Raw genomic sequence first — 25885 nt, 5'->3', positions numbered from 1 at the left:
TCAAGATCCAATGGCAGATGTCAGGGGTTGATAAGATGCTGTTGTAGGGGCCTCCTCTACTGCGATATCAGGCTTGGTACCTGCGGGTCAACATGGCATTCATGTATCTTGAGGGAGATTACGGCAATTATCTTCGCGCGAAGATCTTCGAAGATGATGGTTATACTCCCACTGGCAGAAAAGCTGCTCGCGATATAAGTAATGCACCTAAAACAACTCATTTTGGCCACCTTTTTAACCTTTTTCCCTAATGTTTTTTTTTTGTTGTCTAACATTGGTTTTTTTTTTGTAGCTGCTACTAGCGGTTAAAGGTGGAGCACATTCAATCGTTTGTCTTGGAAAGCGTGGCTTTAGGGCTTTTGGACACACAATGTTGAACTACTTTGCGCCTTGCATTGAGGGCCACAGCCATGAGGCCAAGCTAATCACGATGCTTAGAACCCGGCGCGCCACCTGATATGGCTACTGAGATGCCACCAGAGCCCGCAGACTAGCCAGAGTGAGACTACCATCGTTAGGTTCTGGGCATGTCCAGTTGGCATGCCTATTTTGACCAGTATGGACGTCCGTGTCTTCCCCAGGTATGGCATTCTTTATTTTATGTCAAGTTAGTTAAAATTTCCTCCTTGGATAAAGTAAGTTAGTTAAAATTTATTGAATTATTGGTATCTTTACAGGGTCCTGCCTGTATGCCGACACCGCCTAAGCATCAGGTTGGATCTCCAGAGATCCACCCTATGCATGATGAGAGCTTGTCTTTTAGCCTTATAGATCTAGTTGGCGGGGATCAGTGGGATACAACCGCCTCTCCGCCACCGCGTCAGCCGTATCTAGAGAGGGCTCACGATTGGGAGGCCTCTGGTAGCGGGACTCAGCCTGACTTATCCTTGTTTCATATACCCCCCCCCCCCCCCCCACCAGCTACCCACGCCGCCGAGGATCCATGGGGTACAGCACTCACAATGAGCAGAGAGGCTGAGCCAAATGTGGAGATCACACCAGCTCGCGTGGCGTAGGAAGGAGAAGTACAGTGGAATAACTGGCATCGGGTTTTCAGCAGAGAGAATAGAGGTAGACCAGCTGACCGATATTCTGATTCGCAGTATCATTGATAGAGAGTTTTTTTTTATAGTTTTATATTTTTATATTTTTATAGTGTTTTATGTTTTATTATGTTGTATGTACGCTAGTTAGCTTATTATGATTTATGTTTTATTATGTTTTAGATTTAGTTTTGGGTTGAGCTGAGTTTTTTTGGTAGTATTTATACAACAGAAAAACACTAAATAATTAAGAACAAAAAAACACTAAAAGAAACACTAAACAAAAAAACTAAAAAAATAACAACAAAAGAACACTAAACAAAAAAACACGATCAGCACGGGCTATTTTTGAGCGCGGATATCTCACGATCTGTTCGGACTATTTTTTAGCGCGGATATCTCACGATCTGTTCGATGTTTTGGCATGAAACTTCACAGTCCTATTCTACGATATCAAGAATTTATGTCGGTCAATTTTCATGATTTTTGAAGGTGGTTTGCTATGTTAACCAAATGTGTAAAGTTGGGCTCAGAATGAAATATCCAGCAGTTCGGGCAATTTTTGAGAGCTGATATCTCACGACTTGTTCAAAGATTTTGTATGAAACTTCACAGTCCTGTTCTACGATGTCAAGAATATATGTCGGTCAATTTTTATAATTTTTGAAGGTGTTTTGTTATGTTAACCAAATGTGTAAATTTGATTTGCAAAAAAAAAAAAAAATCTCGAACCGCCGATAAAATAGGCAGTTTGGGCATTTTTAGAAATTTGGGCAGACCCTGATTATATTTAATAATTTGTTTTTTTTTTTGGGTATTTTTAAAAATGTCGGTTCTTTTCTTCTATCTACTTTTGTTTCCGGCACCATAGGGTTAGTCGATTTTTCAGATGGTGTTTCACCTTTGTTTTTTTTTTGTTCTGACTTGCCCATGTTCATATGACTCGGATTTTTTTAGTAATTAATTATAAAAAAAATGAAAAAAATCGGTCTCAAGGTCTTTAGAAAATGTTATTAAAATGAACAAAAGTTGGTAAAAAAATTCAGATTTATTTAGTTCTGTTGAGGTTTTTATTTTTGAAAAAATTTGGATTTTTTTTTTCAAATTTGTCGTGAATCTACAAAAAAAACTTCGACGAACAAATTAGAAAAGCAAAGTGCAGAGTATACAAAATTTATACCAATATTTAAAAATATAATTCTCGAACTCAATTTCTACTTCCAAACAAGTTTCATTTAATTAATAAAAAATATTTTAATCAAAAGAAATTATGTACCACTGGTCATTGAGCATATCCATATATTCTTTATTTTCTTAATTGAATTCAGAATATTTTTAAAACATAGTTTGATTTTTCATACAATTAAGTTAAAAAGTTAACCGGTATCTAAAATAAATATAAATATGAGAAATAAAAAATTACTAAATTTTTTTTTGATGAAAAATTATTTGGGAATGATATCCCTGAATATTTTAAAATTATTGCAGATAACAATTTTTATTTTTACTCCACTCAAATTAACATTTAATTTGATATTTAAACACTTTTATTTGAATAAACACCATCAACCTGTTGATATCTGTTTTTTAAAAAAAATATATGATTTATTTAATGCTCCTCCTGAAGAATATAACAAATAATGAATTATATAGCTTGGTTTGTTCGCATGATTTTTTTTTTTTGTCTATAAAATATTTATTTTACTCGGTTAATCAGGAATACATAATTTTTTGAAATTTGAAGTAATTTATATCATAACCAAAAATTAACTTAGTGTCTAGAAAAAACATCTTATATAGTGCATGCATACAGACACATATACATGGTTTAACCGGCGGAACCCATCGGAGGGCTAGGAGTCCAGTCGCCAGAGTGCCATCGGGGAGGGGCAGAGTACCATTGCGGAGTCCAGTCGCCAGAGTGTCATCTGTGTATTTTTCTGGGCCGAGGGAGAACCAGGCCCAGGCTCGCCCAGTGCCATTGGTTACATCTTATAGTGTATACATACAGACCGAAAATTAAGAAGAGTCTTTTTTTTTTTCTGAGGAAAAACCCGTAGGTAAATTTAAGAAGAGTCAGTTGGGACTTGGGAGCAGGGTAGGGCTCAATTATTTATTATTATAGGGATCTCTGATCTGAAGCAAATTAAGAAGCTTTTTGTAACTGATATTTGACACGTGGGTCCACATTTAATGAAAGAGGCAACAGCTCCTCCCTGTGTCAGTGATGCATTTGATATTTTTATAACCAATCATTACATTCCATTGAATTTATGTAATTAATTAGGTAACAATTCAAATATTAAATTCAGTTAACTAATATGTTTTTAGCATGGGCTTATCATGATCATTTAAATTTTACATGCATTGCTTTGATCTCAGTTGGGTTCAATGCAGCTGCAAGGTTAGATCCTGATCTCACTTTGAAGTTTGAACATCAGCAACTATACGCGGGGAACAATATATGCAATATACCAACCCCATATTTGTTTCTCATAAATTAAAATTAAATTGAGTTGATGTCACAATTAACCTTTCTAGCTGGATAGTGGTTCTAATTGCGTATCAGAAATAATTGATATATACACATACTTTTCGCAGGGTTTTTGGGGAAGTATGTATGTTAGCAGGTACTATCATACAAACTATCTTATTCATATTTGGATACTGGATCACTCTCCTTCTGTTTTAAAATATTGTTCATCAACATTTAATAAAGTGTATCGTATCTTTTTTTTTATTTTCAACCAGCAACATAAGTTGGAAATTAGTATAATTGATACATGGTTTTCCTTCATTCATACTACTAATTTATAGTACGAATATTTTGTGCAGGATTAATGCTCATTAAGGATGAACCCTGTACAATTAATCATGTATAAATTTAAATTTTACAAAAGCGTATATCATACAGGAACGATCAGTTGAAATATTATCTGAAACCCAAATAATTTTCTTTAAAGGATTAGAAAATTAAACCAATTATTTATTACATGCTATAAATTAATACGGATATGATTAGGGGGATCCATTTTTTGTGTGATACTAGCTCCTGCGGTTCATTATCACACTTGATCACGACCTTTCGACTCCCTCGTCAACTGTGATAGGTCATTGGTCAATAATCTTAATATAATAAATACAGGTATAGTCATAACATTTACTTGTAGTAAACTAAAAGTAATTCCAGCACTCAACTCAATTTTAGTATAATGCTCTATTACTAATAATAGAAATTAATTATTGAAATCAGCAAATTGATAACAAGTGAATGATACAAAACATACAGTTTAAAATCCTCAAAATCAGGTGGAAGGGAAGGCAGGATGGCAGTAAGACTTGTCAAACGCAGTGAATGAATGTGAGTGAATTGAACTTAATTGAGATGCTCCAATTCATGGAAATTCCAAACGACACCTATCTTGTCTTAATCCAAAGACGCTTCTAAGGGGAAATTAGGTATAGTTTATTCCATATAAGATGGATATTTTTTTTTTTTTAATTTCATCTTCTGTATAAAAATTAAATATAATTTCTTCCATATAAGCTGGATAAATTCACTATATGGTCAATAGTCTAATATGCGTCTTTAATTTTATAATTAAACTTGTTTTTTGTTCATTAGTCACGTTGATATACATATTTTGAGAACACAAGAGGATTTCTCATAACCATTTTCATATTACAACTGAACATTTATTTCAGCAAATTTATGTGATCATTAATTTGCATACTCATGGACATGACTCATGTCACATGAGTTCCCGTAAAATCTCATTCCACACAATTCCGTGATAACCAAAACAGGCTTATAGTACGAATAATTTGTGCATAATTTATGCTCATTAAGGATGAACCCTTATACAATCATGTATAAACTAAAATTTTACATATACATGAATCATACATGAATAATTGATATCTTAAGTAAATTTTATATCATAATTGTCAATTGAAAAATTATCTGAAACCTAAAGTCCCAAATGATATTCTTTGAAGGACTAGTAATTAAATTAAAAAAATTATTACATGATTTAAATAAGGGTATGACATCATCCAGGAAGAGATATTATCGAGGGATATATTTTTTTATGATGCTCCTGCGGTTTATTATCACACCTGAAGACCTTTCAATTTCCTCGTCAACTGTGATAGGTCATTGGTCAATTGAATAACATATTATCCTGCCTTAAAAAACATATTTCCAAACAGATACATATTGCCTGAATAACATATTTCCTTTACCTCATTGTTTCCTAAATTTAGGATTGCCTAAAAATTAAATTGAAGGTAAACCAATCTTCAACTAAATCTTCTGCAGGATTTTACGTTGAACTATGTAATCTGCTTGTTAGAACATATGTAAATTGTAGAGGGTTATCAAGTTGAACAATACTGATAAATCTATGTACTGTACTCAGTCTGTACAAGGGATGCTAACAATGCTCATGTATGTCTCCCCAGCCCCTAAGACTATGATGGAGCATTAAATGTACTGTTTGTAGCTATTGTAAAAGATCAGGAAGTCTAAATGTACTGTTTGTATAAAGTGTCACGGATATATAGTTAAATAAATGATGTCTAGCACTCTAAATTAGCGGCCATTTTTATTAATACCCCTCAAAAAAAAGAAAATTTTAAAAATACCCCTGCTATCTATTTTTTTTTTCAAAACTGCCCCAACCGCTAGGCCCACAGGTGGCCCAATAAATCCATCAGACCGCCCCATGCAGAGACGGGCCAGTCCACTAGCGGACCGCCCCTACATGGGGCAGTTCTCTATTTTTTTATTTAGAGATATTAATATTTTGATTTAAATAATTTTGAGAAGAAAAAGTTTTCTTGTTTAGAGTGTACGCCAAAAAATAAGACATTTGATATATTTATGAAGTTATGTCGTAACTCTTTACTACGATTTATACATGATACGTGCATGGGAATCAAATATGCAGCTCACATACATTGTTTTAACTTTTGTCAAATCAACGTTTTACTTTCGTCAAATCACCACTCAAAAAAATAAAAGAGCAAACCGGAACACCACACTCAAAGAATCCGTATCTTATGGGACCTGAGGTGCAATTTATATAGACGATCTAGATTAATTCTATGTCGAAATAAATCCAATGTCTTAAAAAAATATAAGAGTCTGTTTCAAGATGTGTGCCAAGTTAAAAAAACGGTTTAGATTTTATAATTGAACCTCAGGTATCTAGGATCTGAATTCCACACTCAGTAGCGGCGCAGTAGCGGGCTATAGCAGTGCTATATCGGTGTAGTAGCGGCGCTATAACGTTTTCAGACCTCTGTCCATGCACAAGCACCCTAGAATGACCTCTGGTATGGTACTGTCACACCCCGGAACAGGGGGTCGCGCAGTTTTGTTTTAAAATGCGGTTTTGTTCATGCATGCGGATTTATATTTATATTTATATTAATATATTTTTATGTGGGTGGGCCTGATTCTATTAGTATGCGGGGGGTGGCAGGGGGGCGGCAGCCCCCTGCGAGCGTTGTCTGAGGTTACGAAAAATTTTATTTTGGAGAAGTCAAATTGCATGAAAATCCTTTAACCGACGGTCCAGATTAGTCAAATTATCATATGATTTGATTTAAAACAAGTTTGGTTCAAAACTGATTTAATTTGACTAAGTTATACCCTAAAACAGCATTTTTCAGAACCCATTGCGGCCCGCAATAGGGCTGTTGCGGCCCGCAACACTTCCCAAAATTTCCAGCCTTTGAAATTTGCCTCTGTCTCCATTCATTGCGGCCCGCAATGAATTTATTGCGGCCCGCAACAATTTCCAAATTTCCCAGCCTCTGAAGGGAGCCTCTGCCTCCATTCATTGCGGCCCGCAATGACCTGGTTGGAAGTCAGCCTGCGAACTTCCCTCTGTCTGCTCTCATTGCGGCCCGCAATAGGGTTATTGCGGCCCGCAATAAGAGTACTGTTTTTCATTCCTTTGCCCATTTTCGTGGAATTTCACCCCGTTTTCAAACCCGATCAAATCCCCGTATACTTAAACAATTACTCCCCATTCACTGGACCTTTTAATGACATTAAAAATGCAATTTCAACATTTAAATCATAACAACTATTTAAAACATACCGTTAGGGTTTTATAACATAATACGGTTCGATAATAACCTATACATCAAAATAACCGACTACGGGTTCAACTACACATTCAAAATGGACATAAAAGGGTTTGGCATAACCTATTAGCCCGGCCTAAACTCACGTGTCGAGCCCGAGTCCCACTTCACTCGCGTTTACCTGCACATATCAATTCAAAGGGAAAAATTCCCCGAGGGGAGGGGGTGAGAAAACCTGTCATCCGTTTTCTCAGTGCGGAATTTAAAGGGCTACTGGATTTGTGCGAAATCCATCACCAGAACTAAATACACTAGCAATAGGGCATCTATTTATTCATTTACCAGTAATAATAAATGCACATGTACCGGGAATAGATTCAAACAGATTTCAATTCACATCTCATCAACATCAATCAACGAATTTTCCAGAAAGATTTGGTTTCACAGATATAATATATATAAGTCTGGTTATGAGGTACAGATATCAACTATCGATCACCTCCGGCTTAACAGTTCTATTTTCTGGTTTCAAGTCATACAATCTCATCAAGTTTGAAAAAGCAAATCCACACCCAAAAGCGTTCTTTTATGTATACCAAAGCATAAAAAATACTTTTTTAAAAAAAAAAGGTCTCGTACTGGAAAACAAAGTAAAGAAAAATTCGAAACTTGCAAAAAAAAAGTAACTTGAATTGATTACCTGCTTTTTGGACATTTTTTTTTCATATTATGCACACCCAAAACCGTTCTTTTATGTATATCAAAGCATAAAAAATACTTTAAAAAAAGGTCTGAGACCGGAAAACAATGTAAAGAAAATTTTGAAACTTGCAAAAAAAAAGTAACTTGAATTGATTACCTGCTTTTTGGACAATTTTTTCATATTTTTTTACATTATTACTTTTTTTGATTAAATTTTTATTTATTTTGTAGCAAGATTTCCGAAAAGGAATTCAAAAATCAACACGGCACACCGAATTGGGCCTTACCAAGTTGTGTTGTGCTGAGAAACATGTTGTGTTAATCTTCAGCACTGTGCGTAGGGATGGCAAAAAAGCCCAGATGGCCCGGAGGCCCGGTCATATCCGTCCGGCCTGTCCTTTACCCGGTCGGCCCGGCGCTGTGATGGGCCAGGTAAGGCCGGGCCTAAAGACAGGCCAGGTCAGGCCTGGGCTTAAGTCGAAGACCACAGGCAGCCCGTTGGGCTTATATGTTAATACAGCAAATATGAATTTAGGGTTTTATGTGGAGGCAGTGCAGCCGCTCTTTCTCTGAGTCTCTTTCGCTCTCTCTCTCTCTGTCTCTTAGCCCCCTCTCTCTGTCGGCTCTCTCTGTTACTCGCTCCGCCACCGGATAGCCACCGCGGACCCTCCGCCACCACAGATCTGATCTACCTCCCTCACTACATCTCTCTCTCTGTCACTCTCTCCGACTCTCTTGTCTTTCTCCCTCTCTTCTTGCCACCAGTCCTTGGCTACGGTGCCAGTCCTCCACCACGACGCCACCAGTCACGCCCTCAAAATCGATTTGCATCGCTCTTCTATCAGGTTAGTTTGCTCCCTCTCTCTTCCATCGATTGTCGTTTGCTTTCGTTTTTCTGAACTGAAACTTAGCTCGGCTTAAGGGCTACTGATTCATGCTCGTATAATTAAACTGGAATACTGAAATTGTAATAACCAATTTGGCATTTTAACTGAGAAGATCATAACAAATTTTGCTATTGAAATTGTCACGTATGCATCCTTTCTCAATACTAATGATTTATTTTGTTCTTCCCTGTGAAATAAAACAGACATATCAGAAGAAAGGCTTGAAATAACTAACAAACATGGAGAGAAGCTTGTTGGCGTGTTGCACAACACTGGTTCTAAGGGGGTTGTGAACTTGTGATCCTTTCTCATGGTTTCAGGTCTAGTAAGGTACTGACTAATAGAATTTGCTTAAACTAGAGTTAAAATTTTTGGGTTGATATTCTGTTTTCGTGGCATTGTCATTATAGTGCTTGTTAGTTGTTATAACACTCAGTCTTGAGGAACAAAATTTCCCATTTACCCCACTAATAAATATGGAAAATATTGCATTTGCTTGTAGACCATGAGGAGGTATCCATTGCCCATGGTCATGGCGCCAAATCAGTGCTAATAAAATTAAATCTCAAATAACTATTTTTGAATTGTTCACTGAGGAGGGTTTTAATGCCACAAGTTTTAAGACTAGTTGCAGGGACTGCATTTTTCAAATATAAATCTCAAATAGTACTTCTAGTTGCAGGGACTACATTTGCATTTATGGCTCTTCTATTCTTAGAAATGCTGTACCTCTCTCTCTCTTATTTTTTTTGTATAATTTTTTTGCTAATTTTAGGATGACGTTATAATGCTCAACCTTGCAGCAACAATTACTAAGAAAGGAATTAGTATCTTTCGCTTCGACTTTGCTGGAAATTGGTAAATTTCAAAAATTTTTTTAGTGCTTAAGTGCTGAATTGTGGAAGCCTAGGTTTACATATGGGAGGCATAACAAAGCTGTGTTGTGAATTTCAGTTTATTTCATCCATATAACCAGCAAATGTATTTTCCTATATGTCTATCCATATAGCCATGATATTTTTCATTTTGCATCTTTTTCTTAAATTAGCTTTCTATCCATATGTCTATATATCCATATTGTTGTTGGTTCTGTGATTTGAATGAATGCACTAATAAAATGTGGAAGTGGCCTCTGGTATAGTTATTTTTAAAATAAACCCAGTATGATTTTTGAATATGTTTAATATCTGTTGTGATGAATTATATGCTTAAAATCTGTTGTGATGAATTATTTGATATTGAGGCCTTTTGATTGCTTGAAGTCGTTGAAATTTGAGTTGTGGAATTGATGATTTTGAATTGTTAAACCCACCTTAGTTGATCTGTGCATGTTGATTTTCTCAAAATTGTAGTCCAATTTTTGCTCGTAACTCGTAAATATTGTTTTGCTAATGTTTAGGTACTATGTTTTTTTCTTAATCAGGAATAGGCTGAAAACAAATATGTGAGTGAGTTGCAGATAGTAATTGATCAAATAAGCAAGCAACAGGAGAGAATTGTAGTTTTAGAAGGTAACATCAAGTATTAGGTGAGGAATGCTTGTTGCTTGGGTGCTAAATAATATTTGTGTAATTGTTAAATTTTTATTTTTAACTTAGTATTAAATTATACTTGTACTGAATTATACTTTGTTGTGTTGTTGTTTTGTTGTGCTGTATTGGATAGTAAAGTGTTTTGCTATGTTGGAACTTTTGTTTCTGTGTTGTTTTACGTAGTATTAATTTATGGTGTTGTTTTGCTTAGGGATGTGCTGTCATATAATGTTGGATATTTTTTTTTTCAATATATGCTAAGTATTAATTTATGCTTTGTTGAACTGTTGATTATACAAAAAATTATTGTTGGTTTGGTTGGGCATGGCAGGGCCGGGCCGGGTAAGGCAGCCCATGGGCATAGACAGGCAGGCACGGGCAGGCCTGGGCCTGGAGGAAAGGCCTATGGGCAGGTTGGGCCTAAATTTTCAAGCCCGTCAGTTTGGGCCAGGCAGGCGGGCCATTGATTTTTAACGGGCAGGCTAGGCCTGGGCTTGACAAAATACCCGTGGGCTCGGCCCATTGCCATCCCTAACTGTGCGGCATGGCACGACACTGCACGTTTCAAAATTTATACTTGTTGGAATGGCACGACAGGTGTTCCGAATACACCTAAACACGACACGACACAACTTCAATAAACTATTTCTAAATACTAAATTTTGAAGAGAGAAAATAAGGAAAGATGATAATAAAGAAGATAACCTCTATATACATATTATTTACATTTTGTAATCAAAGATTGAAATACGAAGAAGTATACTTTTGATGACGTTGTCCTTCTCCTCTCCTCTCTCTTCTCTATGGAGTGAATGTCCCGTCAGATATTGGAGGGGTACAATGAAAAACTGACAGCCCAGATTAATTATAGCCAAGCCAAACTCAATCCGTTGCCTACACACACTAGTGGAAAATATGGAATCAGGATCGGTTATATACACATATCAGTATCGGAATCCAACCGATCCTGTTGAAGGCGATACTGATACTATCAGGATCGGTTTTATATTTTTTAAAGAACCGATCCAAATAGAAACTATTAGGATCGGTTTTTTAACAAAACCGATCTTAATAGTTGTTATCTAGATCGGTTTTTGACTAAGAACCGATCCAGATACGTACTATCAAGATCGGTTTTTATAAAAAAACCGATCCTGATACAAATTTTTTTTTTTCAAAAAAATTTCTGCAAAAAAAAAAAAACAAATGGAAACGAATTCATATTACCTGAGATAACAAAATATATATGGTTAGACCAAGACCATATTGATTCGAATTTTATCAGACGGTTCATATATAGGATGTACATAGGGAATTAAATATCTTTAATTTGACATCTTTAAAGAAATTAATTCAATTATAAACCTCTTTTTAAAAATATATATATACTTGAAAGCTGACCAGGTTTTACAATGCTACCTTTAAAAAAAAAAAAAAAAAAAAAAAAAAAAAAAAAAAAAAATTATCAAGAACGGTTTTTAGCAATAAAACCGTTCCTGATAGTATTTGGATCGGTTTTATTGCTAAAAACCGATCCAGATGCTATTTTCTGATATATATTTCATTTGTTATATGTATTTAAGTTATCTGAGATATATATATATAACCAGAGATTATTTAAAAAAAAATAAACAACTTGTTTGTGTTTGTATAATTGTTTGTTTAATTATTTATTTGTTATTTATAAATTAATACCATAAAATTAATTGCTTAATTGATGTCATGAACAAATGGAAACGAATTCATATTACCTGAGATAACAAAATATATATGGTTAGACCAAGACCATATTATTTCGAATTTGATCAGACGGTTCATATATAGGATGTACATAGGGAATGAAATATCTTTAATTTGACCTCTTTAAAGAAATTAATTTAATTATAAACCTCTTTAAAAAAAAAAAAAAAAGTACTTGAAAGCTGGCCAGGTTTTACCATGCTACCTTAAAAAAAAAAAAAAAAAAAAAAAAAAAAAAAAAAAAAAAAATTATCAAGAACGGTTTTTAGCAATAAAACCGTTCCTGATAGTATCTGGATCGGTTTTATTGCTAAAAACCGATCCAGATGCTATTTTCTGATATATTTTAATTTGTTATATGTATTTAAGTTATCTGGATCGGTTATTATGTATAGACCCGATCCAGATGCTATTTTATGATATATTTCAATTAATAAGATTTATTTGAGATATTTTAATTATCAGGATCGGTTTTTGTTGGAAACGGATCCTGATACTATCAGGATCGGTTTTTACTAAAAACTGATCCAAATGATTGAACTATTAGGATCGGTTCTAAAATAAAACCGATCCTGATAGTATCAGGATCCGTTTCCACAAAAAACCGATCCTAATAGTAATAAACTAGGATCGGTTGTTACTAAAAACCGATCTGAATAGTTTTTAGGATCGGTTTTTTTAAATAAACCGATCCAGATACTTATTAGGATCGGGTGTCCATATAACCGATCCAGATAGGCCGATCCTGATTTCTGTTTTTCCACTAGTGACAACAAGGATGAGACATTTTTTGTGAGGATAAAAAAATGATTTTTTGCGACGGACTACTTTTATTGTTCAGTTTTTTTTTTTTTTGCTACAGACGACCGTCATAAATGTACTTTTTTTTCTCGCAAAAAGTGTCTACTTTGTTGTAGTGCTATGAAAAATATAGGGGTCCATTTTGAGATTTGAGCTAGGTTAAAAGAACGGTCCGGATCTACTCATGACTTCTCACACTACTACAAAAAGGGGATTTTCTAACCGTTTAAGCCGAACTTGGCCTGAAGCTAATAGATTAAAGATGTCGTAGGATGTTAGTAAATAAGTTGAAATATTCTTCTATCAGTGGAGTCCTCTGGAACCGATAGGAGATGTATTCCACTTTCTTCTATCGGTCAGTTGTAGTGTACCGATAGTAAATAATTAACTTTTTATAGCAGTACTATATATATATTGTCCTAATTGATATAATTATTTGATGATCTTCTGATATTGGTTAAAGTCATAAAATTTACTTACAATAAATTAAATAATCTAAATAAATACAGGTTAAAGTCATAAAATTTATTTTTAGAAAAGTAATTTCAACACCCACTTTCAGTATAACGCTCCGAAAAGTATAATTAATAATCAAAATTAATTAAAGAAACCAAATAGATATTTTGGAATGAAGATTGGCAACGAATGAATGATATAAAACATTTTAAAATCCTCAAAATCAGGTGGAAGTGGAAGGAATGCCTGCAAGAGTTGTCAAACACAGTGAATTGGACAAAATGAGTGCTGCTTAATTAATTTTGACACGTCTTGAGATCGATGTGCCAATTAATGGACAAATGGAAGTCTGTGGATCAAATTAACTCTAATATGAGCATCTTCAATGGTAATTGTTTGAACATTGCTAATCTGATGTGTTAATTGTTAACATAATTGTTGGGATGTATTACAATTGCTAAATAACAAATTTACTTTATAAGAAAACGTTTGCTTAATGACACGCTATCTAATTGATTGGCTCAAAATGTTTCTTGGTGCTCTCTCTAATAAAAAAGAAAGATGCACTAATAGATATGGATATAGAAAGAAATTTAATTTAATTGCACCAGATTTAGGGTTTAGGGTACAGGGGTGCACAGTTTGATATAAGCCTGCTTATTTGGGTTATCATTATCATTATCATTTTGAAGGTATATACGCTTGACGAAGAGATCTTAAATTAAGGGTTTATTTTTTTACCAAATTTGGGTTATCATTATCATTATATACAGTTTTATTTTATTTTAGTGGGCTCTTTTTGTAAAGTTTGAGAAGAAAAAGGAATTAATTAGTAATTACCATAACATACACTGTTTGACTTCCTCTCTTTTTTTTTCTTCTTTTTTTTTCTTAACGTTCTATGAATTTCAATTCTCCATCTCTCTCTCTCCCCCTCTCAATCTCATGCAACAAAGCCTTCTCTCACCTGACAAGGTCAGATTGATGTCAATTAGCGTAGAAAGAAAAGCAAAAGAAGAAAGAAAAAGAAAAATGAAAAATGAAAAATGAAAATGAAAAAGGTTAATAGAGTACAGTGCCTCTCCAGCTGTTTGTCTCTTCCTTTCCTTCCAAAGCTACAAGAAAAAACCAACAAAGATATCATCTCAACATATATACCTGTGTAGCTTCCCCTAATTAATTGGTTTAACAATTGTTTCAACAAAGCAACCCTTTTTGGTGGAATCTTAAATCCGTCCACATACTGGGTATGCGTTTATGTTTATGGTGGAATCTTAAATCCAATTAATTGGGTGATAAGAAAAAAAAAATTCGGCTACAGACAGGACCATTTTAGTAGGTCACAAAGTCATAGTTTAAACGTTAAACTTTAAAAGTAATTAATCCCCTTCTCTACATCTCTCCAACCACCCATATTTCCTGGCAAAGCATTTAATTTGTTTCTGATAATTCTTCCCATAGTCTGTTAAATTATTATTCTCGATATGAAAGATTACAGATTCAAAACTCACAACATAATAACGAATGATTGATTGAGGCCTTTGAGGCTTTGATGATGTAAAATAGCTTCCAGAAAAATAAGAATAGCTGTTTGTTTCTCACGCAAATATATATAGCACACGTATTATAAAATCACAAATTAAGGTAGTATAATAAGCAAAAGAATTAGAGTGGTCTCTAATCTCTATCCTTTATCGACTCCATAACACGACCCATTAAATCGACCAAATCTTGAGGCCCACTGATCTTACTGACAAGCCCCTTAACAAGTCCAGGAACATCACAATCGTCCTTTGAGCAATTAATTGAAAAGCAACCCCCCTTTTTAATCCCATTTCTCATTTCAAACTTAATACCATCCTCTTCATCACTCTCTACACTCTTATATGTCTTAATCACCGCCTCACATAATTCATGGAATTTCTTTTCTTCAAAAGCCTTTCCAATATCTGAAAACGCATCATAATTCTCCCACGAAATGCTTCTTACATTTTGTGCACTAAATGCCTCTTCTGATGTCATTTTCAATGCTACATCTTGAATCGATGTCAGATTATGCACAAGATGGATGGCAATTTTGGAGTTTGGCACATGATATAATTCAATTATATTTGCAAGGGCATATCTTGTGATGAAAATGAACAAGTCGTAGAAATTCATTCCTGCATATTAAATGCCTATATCATTTTAGTTACATGAACAAAAAATAAAAAAAATAAAAAACAGTCACCTGGCTGACTGTTGGGTAATGTATTGACTGGTTCTTGCTTTCTGGACAAGTGCTGAATCTTAACAGTAAACCTAAAGAAACATAAACCAGTAAACCAGAAGGAATTTCTACTGGTAATTATTAAAATAGAGTGCTCTTTGATGGTGTCAATTCATGCTTGGGATAGTACCAGTTACATTGGAAGTTTGTCACTTTACTTGGAAAGAGAAAATTGTACCGGTGTTAGCTGCCAGGTTACGTTGGCACAAACTTTCAAAATCATCTGAAATGTCTCTTATATCTTCTATGTATTCCTTTGCTATTTTGTAATCTTCAACTAGCAAATTCCACTACAATACACAAACACAGAGGGGACAAAAGATAAGATTGCTAAAAAGTAATAGTGATTTAGACACTTGCTTGTATTCTTTGGTAAACACTCCCGACTATGAGGTTTAATAAACATAGACTACCTTCCCCACAAGTGTTATTCCTCTTTCTCGATATTCTATTCATTGCTTAAATAAAGCTTCATCAGCCATAATAGTTAACTTCCTCTGAAAATATAAAAAAGGGAAAATTGCTAGTGTCCCCATCTAAAATTTCAAAATAGCCAATTTCCCCATGAATACATGATAATATCCGATATCCCCATATAAACTTAACTTTCTTTTTTCTATCCCCTTTCATTTATTTTATCTTTTATTTAATTATTTTAAATATTATATTGACTAATATACCCTTCTAATAAAATGGAGGTGTCCATTAAATCTCTACAGAGAAACATTTTCATCTTCCTTGGTCTCTTCAACTTCTTTTTTTCCGTCTCTTTTCTCCTCTCTTCTCTTCTCTTCTCATGGGATCAATAAAATCATGGCAAAGAGAAGCAGATGAGTCGTCACAATTCAGATTCTGATTGATTTCAATCACAATTTATCTATTGAGTGTGTTATAAACGTGTTCAAATATAAGATTAAGTAGAGACTTTCTGATTGAGTTCTTGGGACCAAGTATTAATTAAGTTCCATCGTAATATCAGATCAGAAGTATTGAGTCATAGATACACAAAAGACATGGTTTTTAGTTACCTAAATCAAAATTGAATTTAGATTGTTGTTATTAGGGAATGAAGCATGAAAATTATTGTGAATAACAGAACAACATATTTGTAGTTCTAGCAAGAACTGATGGTGCAAAATTTATCCTATAGTATTGTTTTTCTCGAACTATGCTATGATTATCTCCTTTATATTGTAGATTATTAAGAACTTCCATTTAACTAAGTGTGCTGTATATACTCGATTAAGTTTATGATTAATGGGAAAAATGAAACGCCTCTGCTTCTCTTCTTTCTTTCATCGTTACTAGTTTTGTTGGGTATTTTGCTTGGTCCTGACATGGCTAATTGCAGCGTTCATTCCAAATTTCAAAGAGAACAAAAAGAGTTTTAAATTCCAGTAGAACTTGTGGATAAGAGACAAGGGCAAGGCACATGAGAAGAGAGGAGAGAGTTTAGATAGGTACAATTTTATTGAGACCATGAGAAAGAGGAGAAGAGAGACATTAAAGAAAGAAGGTGAAGGGACGATGGAAGATGGAAGATGGAAGATGGAAGATGGAAGATGAAAGATGAAAGTGTTTCCTGATTAGTAATTTAATGAACACTTTCATTTTAATAGAAGGGTATATTGGTGAATACAATTTTATAAAATAATTAAATAAAAATAAAATAAATGATAGGGTAGAAGAAAGAAAGTTAAATTTATATGGGGATATTGGCTATTTTGAAAGTTTAGATGGGTACACCAGAAATTTTCCCTATAAAACAGTAGATGATCCTATCATTGCTAGTCGATATCATTCTGGAACCATACTTTCTGAGTGAGGTCAATTTATAGTGATTTTAAGGAAATCTCCTTTAATTCAATTCAATAAAATAAAATCTTAAATTCAAAATAAGACTTTCACAGAGTGAAAGGACTGAATTTAGAGACCTAAATTTAGGTTATAAACAAACTCCATGAGCTCACAAAGGAAATAACTAGAAGAAAAAGGATTTTCATGTAATTGTTGATAGTTACTCACCACCCATGAAAGGTTATATCCATTGAACCAATTGTGGTTTATTGATATTGTATCTTCCTGTGAAGTGTTGAATAATATTCAATTAGAGAATATTTCCGGAGAAAAAAATATTATCCATACTAAAGAAACAAAACAAAATATAAAATAATACATACTAAATTATGAACTTGATGGTACCAACCGCTTGGTACAAAAATGATATCTCCACTTTCTTGAGTGCACTTTAACCATACAGTCTGCAAAATAATATGTACTGATTAGAGTTTGGCATGAGAAACACAATAAGAAACAATACAAAAAATGAAAAAAAAAACCATAATTTACAATAATACCTTTTTAAAGCCAGGAAATTGCATTTCTGAAATATCATCATAAATACTATAAATTGGTGATTTACCATTCCTGCATTAAAAAAATGATTTAGGGAATAACAAAAAAAAAAAGACAAATCACTTTGTTTGTCAACCAGAAAAAGGCAAACGAACTCACTAAATGACTGGCTATAAGTTGCAAGACCAACAATTATCTTTTTCCAGAAAATGCATAATTGTAATATTTGTAAAAATATCCAGGTAAGACAAAAGGCCATTTTAAACAAACAGGACAAATATTGTATTCTGCATTTCCTTTTTCTTGACCTCTTGATGCCCCCCTAATAGCCCATGGTACATTTTACCAAATACACAAAAATCATGGGCTTTATTTGCAAAATATGGCAGGCAATTAATCGAGTGTGTTCCTTCACTATTCTAAAGTTAGAATTAAACAAAAGCAAAATTGAAGTTTACCTATCAAAGAGAAGGTGAGATTGGGAAGGAGGTAAGAGGAGCCAATATTTTTTACCACACACATTTGCCGACCAGCTATATGACCTGAACACATCAGCATGTAGAGGTGTCCATGTACCTATTTAATACAAAGAAACAATAAAGATGATTTAGAACAAGGTAAATGAAACAGTACCAAAAACATGTGAGTTCTTGCAAGGACAATCAATTACTTGCGTTTTTATAAGATATAACAAAATATTTATCACATTTGCAACAAAGGCCAACTTTTTTAATGTTTGCAAACAACACCGAACCATTAGATGGATATGAAGAAGGCACGTTGCATTAAATGCTGACATTTCACAACCTTGCCCCGGCTAACAATCGTTTGTTTTATCCAAGTTCCAAATAACTATAATCAAACAAAGGCTGTTTTGAAATTGTGGTTGTATGTGTATTAACAATTTAACAGACAAACTCCGCCTGTGTAGTTTCCACATAGCCTGTCCCAAGCCAGGAAAAAGAAAGAGGGTTGTGATAAGGCGTGGCGAGCCAACGTAAAAAATACAGCCCCTTTATGGAAATGAAACCCTACCGTATGACTCCAGTTGGGTTTCATTTCTAGCCTACCCAACTTGTTTGGGACTAAAGGCTTGGTTGGTTGATGTGTATTAACAGACAAAACCGTAAGAAGCAATTTGAAAGAGTTGAGATCTTGGAGATTTGAAACAGGAAAAATGGGTACAATTTGCCCAATAAAGAACATTAGATTGAAGTCTAAGTCTCTGAGAAAACTTATTATCAGCCAATTGAGCTCCTAATAAACAAAACCAGATGCACAAGTGATAGTCAGACAGTCAGTAATTGGTATGCTACTGTAACAGTCACAGGAAAAAAAAAGAAAAAGGAAAAAAAAGTCTTTACATGAGATTGACCTTTTGGGCCCATGTAGACAAAACGGTAGTCTGCACAATTTGCTTCATTTTGGTGGGGACAGATATCAGAGTCTCTATGCAGAGTATGGCTGTCTAGATATATATTTAACCAATCATCCTTAAAAAAGGTTGGTGTTGTATATGCACAATAATTTGGATATTCCTGCCAATTCATAGAAAAAATTGTCCTATATTTAACTTTGTAATACAAAAGAGACACACTGGAAACATTCATACAGAAAGTATGATTTTCAAAGTATATTCCTGAACATTTACCCCATCATCAAGGATGAAAACAGTTATATTTGAAGGGATATATATGCAGCCTTCACATTTTGAGGTGGCACAGGGGAAATTCATTAAACCTTACCATTGTGGAACATCCTAAAACAAAACTAGCCTCTATTTTTTGAACATGCATAGTTTCTGCCCAGCAAATACAATTACCAATAAGCAATAACATATACATATTATGTATATATCACAATATATTATTAGAATTGTGTAACAATATAGTTTCGTTGTCAGTTATACTAAGGATGTAGGTTAATTTCATTAAATTTTAGCAAGAAGAATTAAAAAAAATGCAACAGTGTAGAAAGTGAACCTTGACAAAGTGCCAATCTTTAAGATATAGGAATGATTGAGGTTCATTGGTAGGTTTGTAGCCATCATGTGAATGTTGAGTCCAGCTGCGAATAAGATCTGGCAGTGTCATCTCTAGCCTCTTTTGATCAGAGTATTGTTTTTTATTACAATCTGCAACCTATTGCATAATGAGTTACAGAGAAGACGATACTTGTGAGATTTGATTTGATGATGAACAATTAAAAATTTGGATTAAAGATTGTAATAAAAGAAATGGTGCCTGAACAGTAGAAGTAGAGCAGAGAGAAGAGAAGAAGGAGAGATTGGGGTTAGAGTTTTGAACCCAATCGGTGAGGGACTGCCACGTGTGAGTTAGACCGGTGAGGACGACGGGGAGATTAGGTTTCATGTATCTGTCGATGAAGTGGTCGTAGGTCAAGGACCGCCCATCCACCCTCTCTATTTCGCCACCAATTTTCACCATAGCCATTGCCATTCCCCCTTTTTTTCTTTTTCTTTTTCTTTTTCTTTTTCTTTTTCTTTTTCTTTTTCTTTTTCTTTTTCTTTTTCTTTTTCTTTTTCTTTTTCTTTTTCTTTTTCTTTTGATGAAAGAGAGAGGAGCTGAGGAGGTAACGGAATAGGAATAGGAATGCCGACCCCGGCCCTCTCTCTCTCTCTCTCTCTCTCTCTCTCTCTGACTAGTTAGTGGGCTTAATGAATGGGCTACTTAATCAGGCAGGCCATAAGGCCATAATTGACTAGACTCAAATCGGACCCATAATTGAGGCAGAGCCCTTATTATCGTGGTAAACTTGAATGAAGCTTGCATTGGCATGGCATGAATCATGATCAACAGTCAGCTGTACTCACCAATTGATTTTTGAAATCTACAATTCAAAGACCATTTATTATGAAAATTAACAAGGAAATTTGTCCTAGCTATTTCAATAATCCAAAATTCAGTATGAATAACAAATTAATTTGCTCTTAAGTTTGCACAATTCCGAATTATACAATTAAAACGACATATGCACTCCATCTTCCAAATAGCACAAAATCAGTGATCATTCCACTTCTCACACACTGCTCCAAATTCATGCAATACCAAACACACTCTAAATCTGTTATTAAACAACATCTAGTATATATAAACCTATTTATAATTGTAAGCGATCTTATTTATATTAATTAAACTCAAGGTTCTAAATAGCGCCGTTATAGTGTTTTCGGACCATAAAAGGTATGGCGCTATAAAGTCATATATATGTGTAGGACTTGGCGACGGTGCTATGGGTTGCATAGAGGGCTACGGTGCTACGGCTTAATATTTGAGTTTTCAAAATCCTAACGGTCAATCCGAACCGTTCATCTTGTTCTCCATATTAATATGTGTTTGGAGACCAAATTTTACATTTTTTTGGAAATCTTTTACTATTTTTTTAGATTTATTGAATATCGCTATTTTTCAGACAAATCTGGACCATAAAAAATAGCGATATTCAATAAATCTAAAAAAATAGTAAAATATTTCCAAAAAATGTAAAATTTGGTCTCCAAACACATATTAATATGGAGAACAAGATGAACAGTTCGGATCGATCGTTAAGATTTTGAAAACTCGAATATTGAGCCGTAGCACCGTAGCCCTCTATGCAACCCATAGCATATTAGCCAAACACATAATATATACTCCAAGAAATGAAGAAAGAAGGAATCTAATTAAGTTTGAATTAAGATAATATGTAGATGAGATCCATAATGAATTAATTATATATGTAGGTCCGAGTCCGACAACACTTTAATTAAGTACCATCCCTAAATTAAATATGGTGGACCGGACCGTTAATTGAAATGTAGTTGACCAATCAAGTGATGTACATGTTTAGACACGTGAGAAATTAAGAGGCTAACAATCTAAAAGAGACGTGAAATGGAAATAAAAGAACACATGCAATGCTGCACCGATCGATCGATCAAACGGACCTAACAATCTAACATGCTTGCCCTGCCCTGCCCTGCCCTCTTTATCTTTTAGAGGCTGTACAGTACACTACTACAGTGTACCTGTACCACACGGTCCACACCTACAAATCTACAATTGATTCATTTCAAAAAGAATGCAACGCATGCGCTTTTGTACCAGATTTTTACCTGTCAAACTCTAACCTGATGGCTGATAATAATTATGATTTGATGCTTCGTGGAATCGTGGGTCGTGGCCTAGCTCTGCTGCCTACCATTTGAAATTCGACAACTGTCATTGGTGATTGGTTACAACTTACAAGTTGCAATTAACCAGCTTAACTAATTAACTAATGGCCGGTGAGGCGGTGAGTAGTTCAGATTTTCTATTACGTACAACCTATCTGGAATCTGGTGCAGTGCAGACTGTGAACGACTGTACGTACGTGTCAACACTCCACTCGACACCACCGACAGTTGCTGTTGTGGGCTGGGCCTGGGCAAACGATGAGCTTCCCATCCCCATCTGACCTTATCCTTGAATCTAACGGACCATATTTTTTTTGTCTTGTAAAATTCTGTTATCAGCGGCTGTGATGCAACCGACGCGGTCTTCTAGGCTTCTAGTTCTACTCACGTGGGTTGGGTATCATTATCATATGCTTTACGCATAACCTAAGTCCTAAGGAGGGTAGACTTGGTTCATTTTTCTGATTCCTCATCACAAAAATCACATACAAATAAAAATATTCCAATGACCTACGTCTACGTGTGTTTCACCATGAATATATATATATATATATATATATATTACTAATATCCCTGTTTCAATGATGTCAACAATTACTTAATAAATAAAAATGGCAAATGCTTCTGTGGAAACGTTTTAATTAGGACCGTTCATTTCTTATTGATCAAACGGTTCAGATTGTTTCTCACTATCGGAGAAATTGAGTCCAATTTATTGTCAGAAGGTTAAAAAGGTAATTTTATGTCCTCTCATTTTTGAAAAAAAAAAAAAACGCCGGACCTAATCTTCTCTCACACGATGCGATCTCAGACCTAAACCCTCTCTCTCGCGATCTGCCATGGCATCCTCTCTCAATCTCCCTAGCTTCTCTCCGATTCAAAGAAAAATCACCCTTTTTCTGTTCTTGAGTGGGTGGTGTGCTAGCGATTCTTGAGGCTCGGAGGCAAGGTGGAGACGGCCGTGCCGTCCAAGCCTTGTTACCGACACTAGCGACGGCTCTCTCTGGACGCGACGCGACGGCAGTCTCTGCTCGCCTCTCCGCCGTCTCCGCTCGGCCTATCTCCGCTGTCTCCGCTCGGAGAAGCGACGGCAGTCTCCGCTCGGCCTATCTCCGTCGTCTCTCCTCCTCTGTCTGTCTCCTCTTCTTCCAGGTAAATGCCTTCTCAATCCGATATCTCCCCTCTCCGACCTGATAAGCTTTTCTCTAACCCAAATAAACCCAGTATGATTGAAGAAGAATGACAATCATTTATTGAAACTGGTTCCTTGTATGCTTGGGGATACTAGCAGTTCAATTGGATCGCAAACTAGATGTAGTTTGAACACAAAGAGATCTAAGGGAACTAAAACATACTCTGAGCTTGCACAAATCTATTTCTCCCATGTAGCTGATTTAGATAGAGACCTCAAACTTTGGCAAATTGGATATCACAGTGGAAGGGAACCGCAATTTGTAATAGGTTTGTAATTTATGTGTGCTACCTGGATTATAATAGCTGGGTTGTATGCTGGTACGGTACCAGTAGTAACTGGTTTTATATATTCTGCTAGATGGGTATTCGTGGGCATATAGTGATGAATACAGAATACTGGTACGATATTAGCTGGTAGAAGGGAAACATTTTTTAACTAAATAGAGAGCTAGAATTAAGCAATGCTTTGGTGCAGATATAGCATGCAAAGATTGTACAAATTGTAAATAGTCATTCATTAACTAATTTTCTGTCATTGTCACTATATTAATTCTACCCCTTGTGCCTTGGTGGCAACAGGCTGTGAAGACGGTACTGTTCGACTAACTAGGTTTGGGTTTTTCTAGTGAAGAACTTCTAACAGAATATTTATATTTCTAATTTGCATGTAAAATTGTGCAAGCTGATCTCGAATTGAACCCTGTTACTCTTAAATGGACACTTTTTCCCATTTTGGAAAAGCTTATCATATTGTTCTGGTGCTATTGATTGCTGTTGCTTAATTTCATAGCTTATAATAAACGGCAGCTAAATTGGGGCTTAATTTTTGCATAATTTCACAAAAAGGAATCATGCAGGCTAAATTTGGTTGACAATTATGTACTTCTTTCAGATACTTGCCAAACGAAAGAAGGTGGTCAGACTCGAAGTTGCTTGGAGAACACGTAGGTGGGTCAGCTGTCAGGTCAATGAAACAGGATGTCAGTGTGCTTTATTTCTTGGTTAATGAAACGGTTCATATTTACTTAAAAGTGAATCTGGATTGTACTTCTTACAATGCATTTTTTTAGAAGATTTTATTTTTGTGATTAAAGAATGATATTGATCTATGAAAACAAATGATGAAACTAAGGTTGATTTTATTTTAGCTCCCAATGTACTGCCTATTTTGTATCTTTTGGGATGAAACAAATGATATTGATATTGATTTTATTTTAGCTCCCAATTTACTGCCAATTTACCGCCTATTTTATATTTTTTAGCATAAAAGAAGAATTATGCATATATTTTTTTTGGCATATAAGAATCACAGGCACCCTGCAACGAAGGCATCCCATCCTTAATATTTTAGAATACACGAATCTCAACAATAATTATTATCTTTGCACATATTTCAAAATAACTGAAGGGTTGGATGTGGAATCGCTTGTGATTCTTTAAAATCGTAGCATATTTATTTTGAAAAATATTATAAAAGTTGTAAAGAGTAAATGTAGGCATCAAATAATTTGAAAAATTACTAAAATATATTTTCTAAGTTTTTGCATTTTTTATGACAAAATCACGCTTACAATTACATTTTATATGATCACATTTGTAAATAATGTGGAGCGTTTATTTTCGTACTGGCGATCAAGGGTCGATTTGCAATAAAATAATTTCAAAATAATTTTGAAATGATCAAGAGACAACATTATACCTAACCAACATAATAAATGTCAAGTTTGGTTGTGTATGAGCTTTGATCCAACGAGAATTGCTCACGGCCATACGATTCTTCAATTTTCGATCAACTAGATGGAATGGTAAATCAAAATAAAATTTTATCAAAATTGGTTGGAAGACAATAAATGAAGTGCTCTTCGATTTCAACGGTCCCGATCGACCAACGGACGACATATCACCTTGCGTCTTCATTAACTCACCACACAAGAGTTGATCGTTTCACGAAACATAAACTCTTGTGTGGTGAGTTAATGAAGACGCAAGGTGATATGTCGTCCGTTGGTCGATCGGGACCGTTGAAATCGAAGAGCACTTCATTTATTGTCTTCCAACCAATTTTGATAAAATTTTATTTTGATTTACCATTCCATCTAGTTGATCGAAAATTGAAGAATCGTATGGCCGTGAGCAATTCTCGTTGGATCAAAGCTCATAAATAAGAAAACTTGCAAACTTTTATGTTGGTTACATTTAATGTTGTATCTTGATCATTGTAAAATAGATTTGGAATGATTTTGTTACAGATCGACCGTTGATTTTCCGCGTGAAAACGAACGGTCCGAAAAAGTTTTCTAAATTTCAAAGGACATATAATGATGAAAGTCACTCAAAATTATATTGATAGGTATTATCTGGCAATAAAAGATGTAAGAAAAATAAAAATAATTTTTTGATTTTTTTTATATGTATTGCTGTATATATTATGTCATCAGTAAAAGGGCAAATGTCAAAGCCGTCTGATAAGTATAGAATGGCCATGATTCAACAAAACAGAGAGAGCTAGGCCAGGGAGCCAATCAGATGTAATCGCACGGATCACTGACGTGGCTATACTTTTTCAACGGATCCCGCCTAAGAGCGGCTCTCGTTTAGTAACTCCTTGTCCTGAAATTTCAAACCATGCATTT

The 25885-nt window shown here is 34.7% G+C and overlaps 1 protein-coding gene and 2 long non-coding RNA genes across 3 annotated transcripts; 2 read left to right on the top strand and 1 right to left on the bottom strand.

Moving 5' to 3' along the window:
- The first annotated feature begins 8707 nt into the window (after positions 1 to 8707).
- On the top strand, positions 8708 to 10456 carry LOC144564748 (uncharacterized). The gene is made up of 3 exons (XR_013514733.1): positions 8708 to 9061; positions 9507 to 9589; positions 10155 to 10456. It is a non-coding gene; the product is annotated as an uncharacterized LOC144564748 (long non-coding RNA).
- Positions 10457 to 14778: 4322 nt separating this feature from the next.
- Positions 14779 to 20439, bottom strand: LOC144549157 (arginine-specific demethylase JMJ20-like). The gene is made up of 9 exons (XM_078297920.1): positions 20128 to 20439; positions 19867 to 20025; positions 19260 to 19422; positions 18343 to 18460; positions 17887 to 17956; positions 17710 to 17790; positions 17555 to 17611; positions 15708 to 15819; positions 14779 to 15422 (listed from the first exon to the last, which is right to left on the bottom strand). Exons 1-9 carry the CDS (start codon positions 20341 to 20343, stop codon positions 14938 to 14940), a joined length of 1461 nt encoding a protein of 486 aa, XP_078154046.1. The 5' UTR covers positions 20344 to 20439; the 3' UTR covers positions 14779 to 14937.
- Positions 20440 to 22667: 2228 nt separating this feature from the next.
- On the top strand, positions 22668 to 24464 carry LOC144564741 (uncharacterized). The gene is made up of 2 exons (XR_013514729.1): positions 22668 to 23862; positions 24145 to 24464. It is a non-coding gene; the product is annotated as an uncharacterized LOC144564741 (long non-coding RNA).
- Positions 24465 to 25885: the final 1421 nt, after the last annotated feature.

Source organism: Carex rostrata, chromosome 1, assembly GCF_964058835.1.
Source record: "Carex rostrata chromosome 1, lpCarRost1.2, whole genome shotgun sequence".
Lineage (NCBI taxonomy): Eukaryota > Viridiplantae > Streptophyta > Magnoliopsida > Poales > Cyperaceae > Carex > Carex rostrata.
This window is presented reverse-complemented; position numbering and strand designations above follow the sequence as displayed.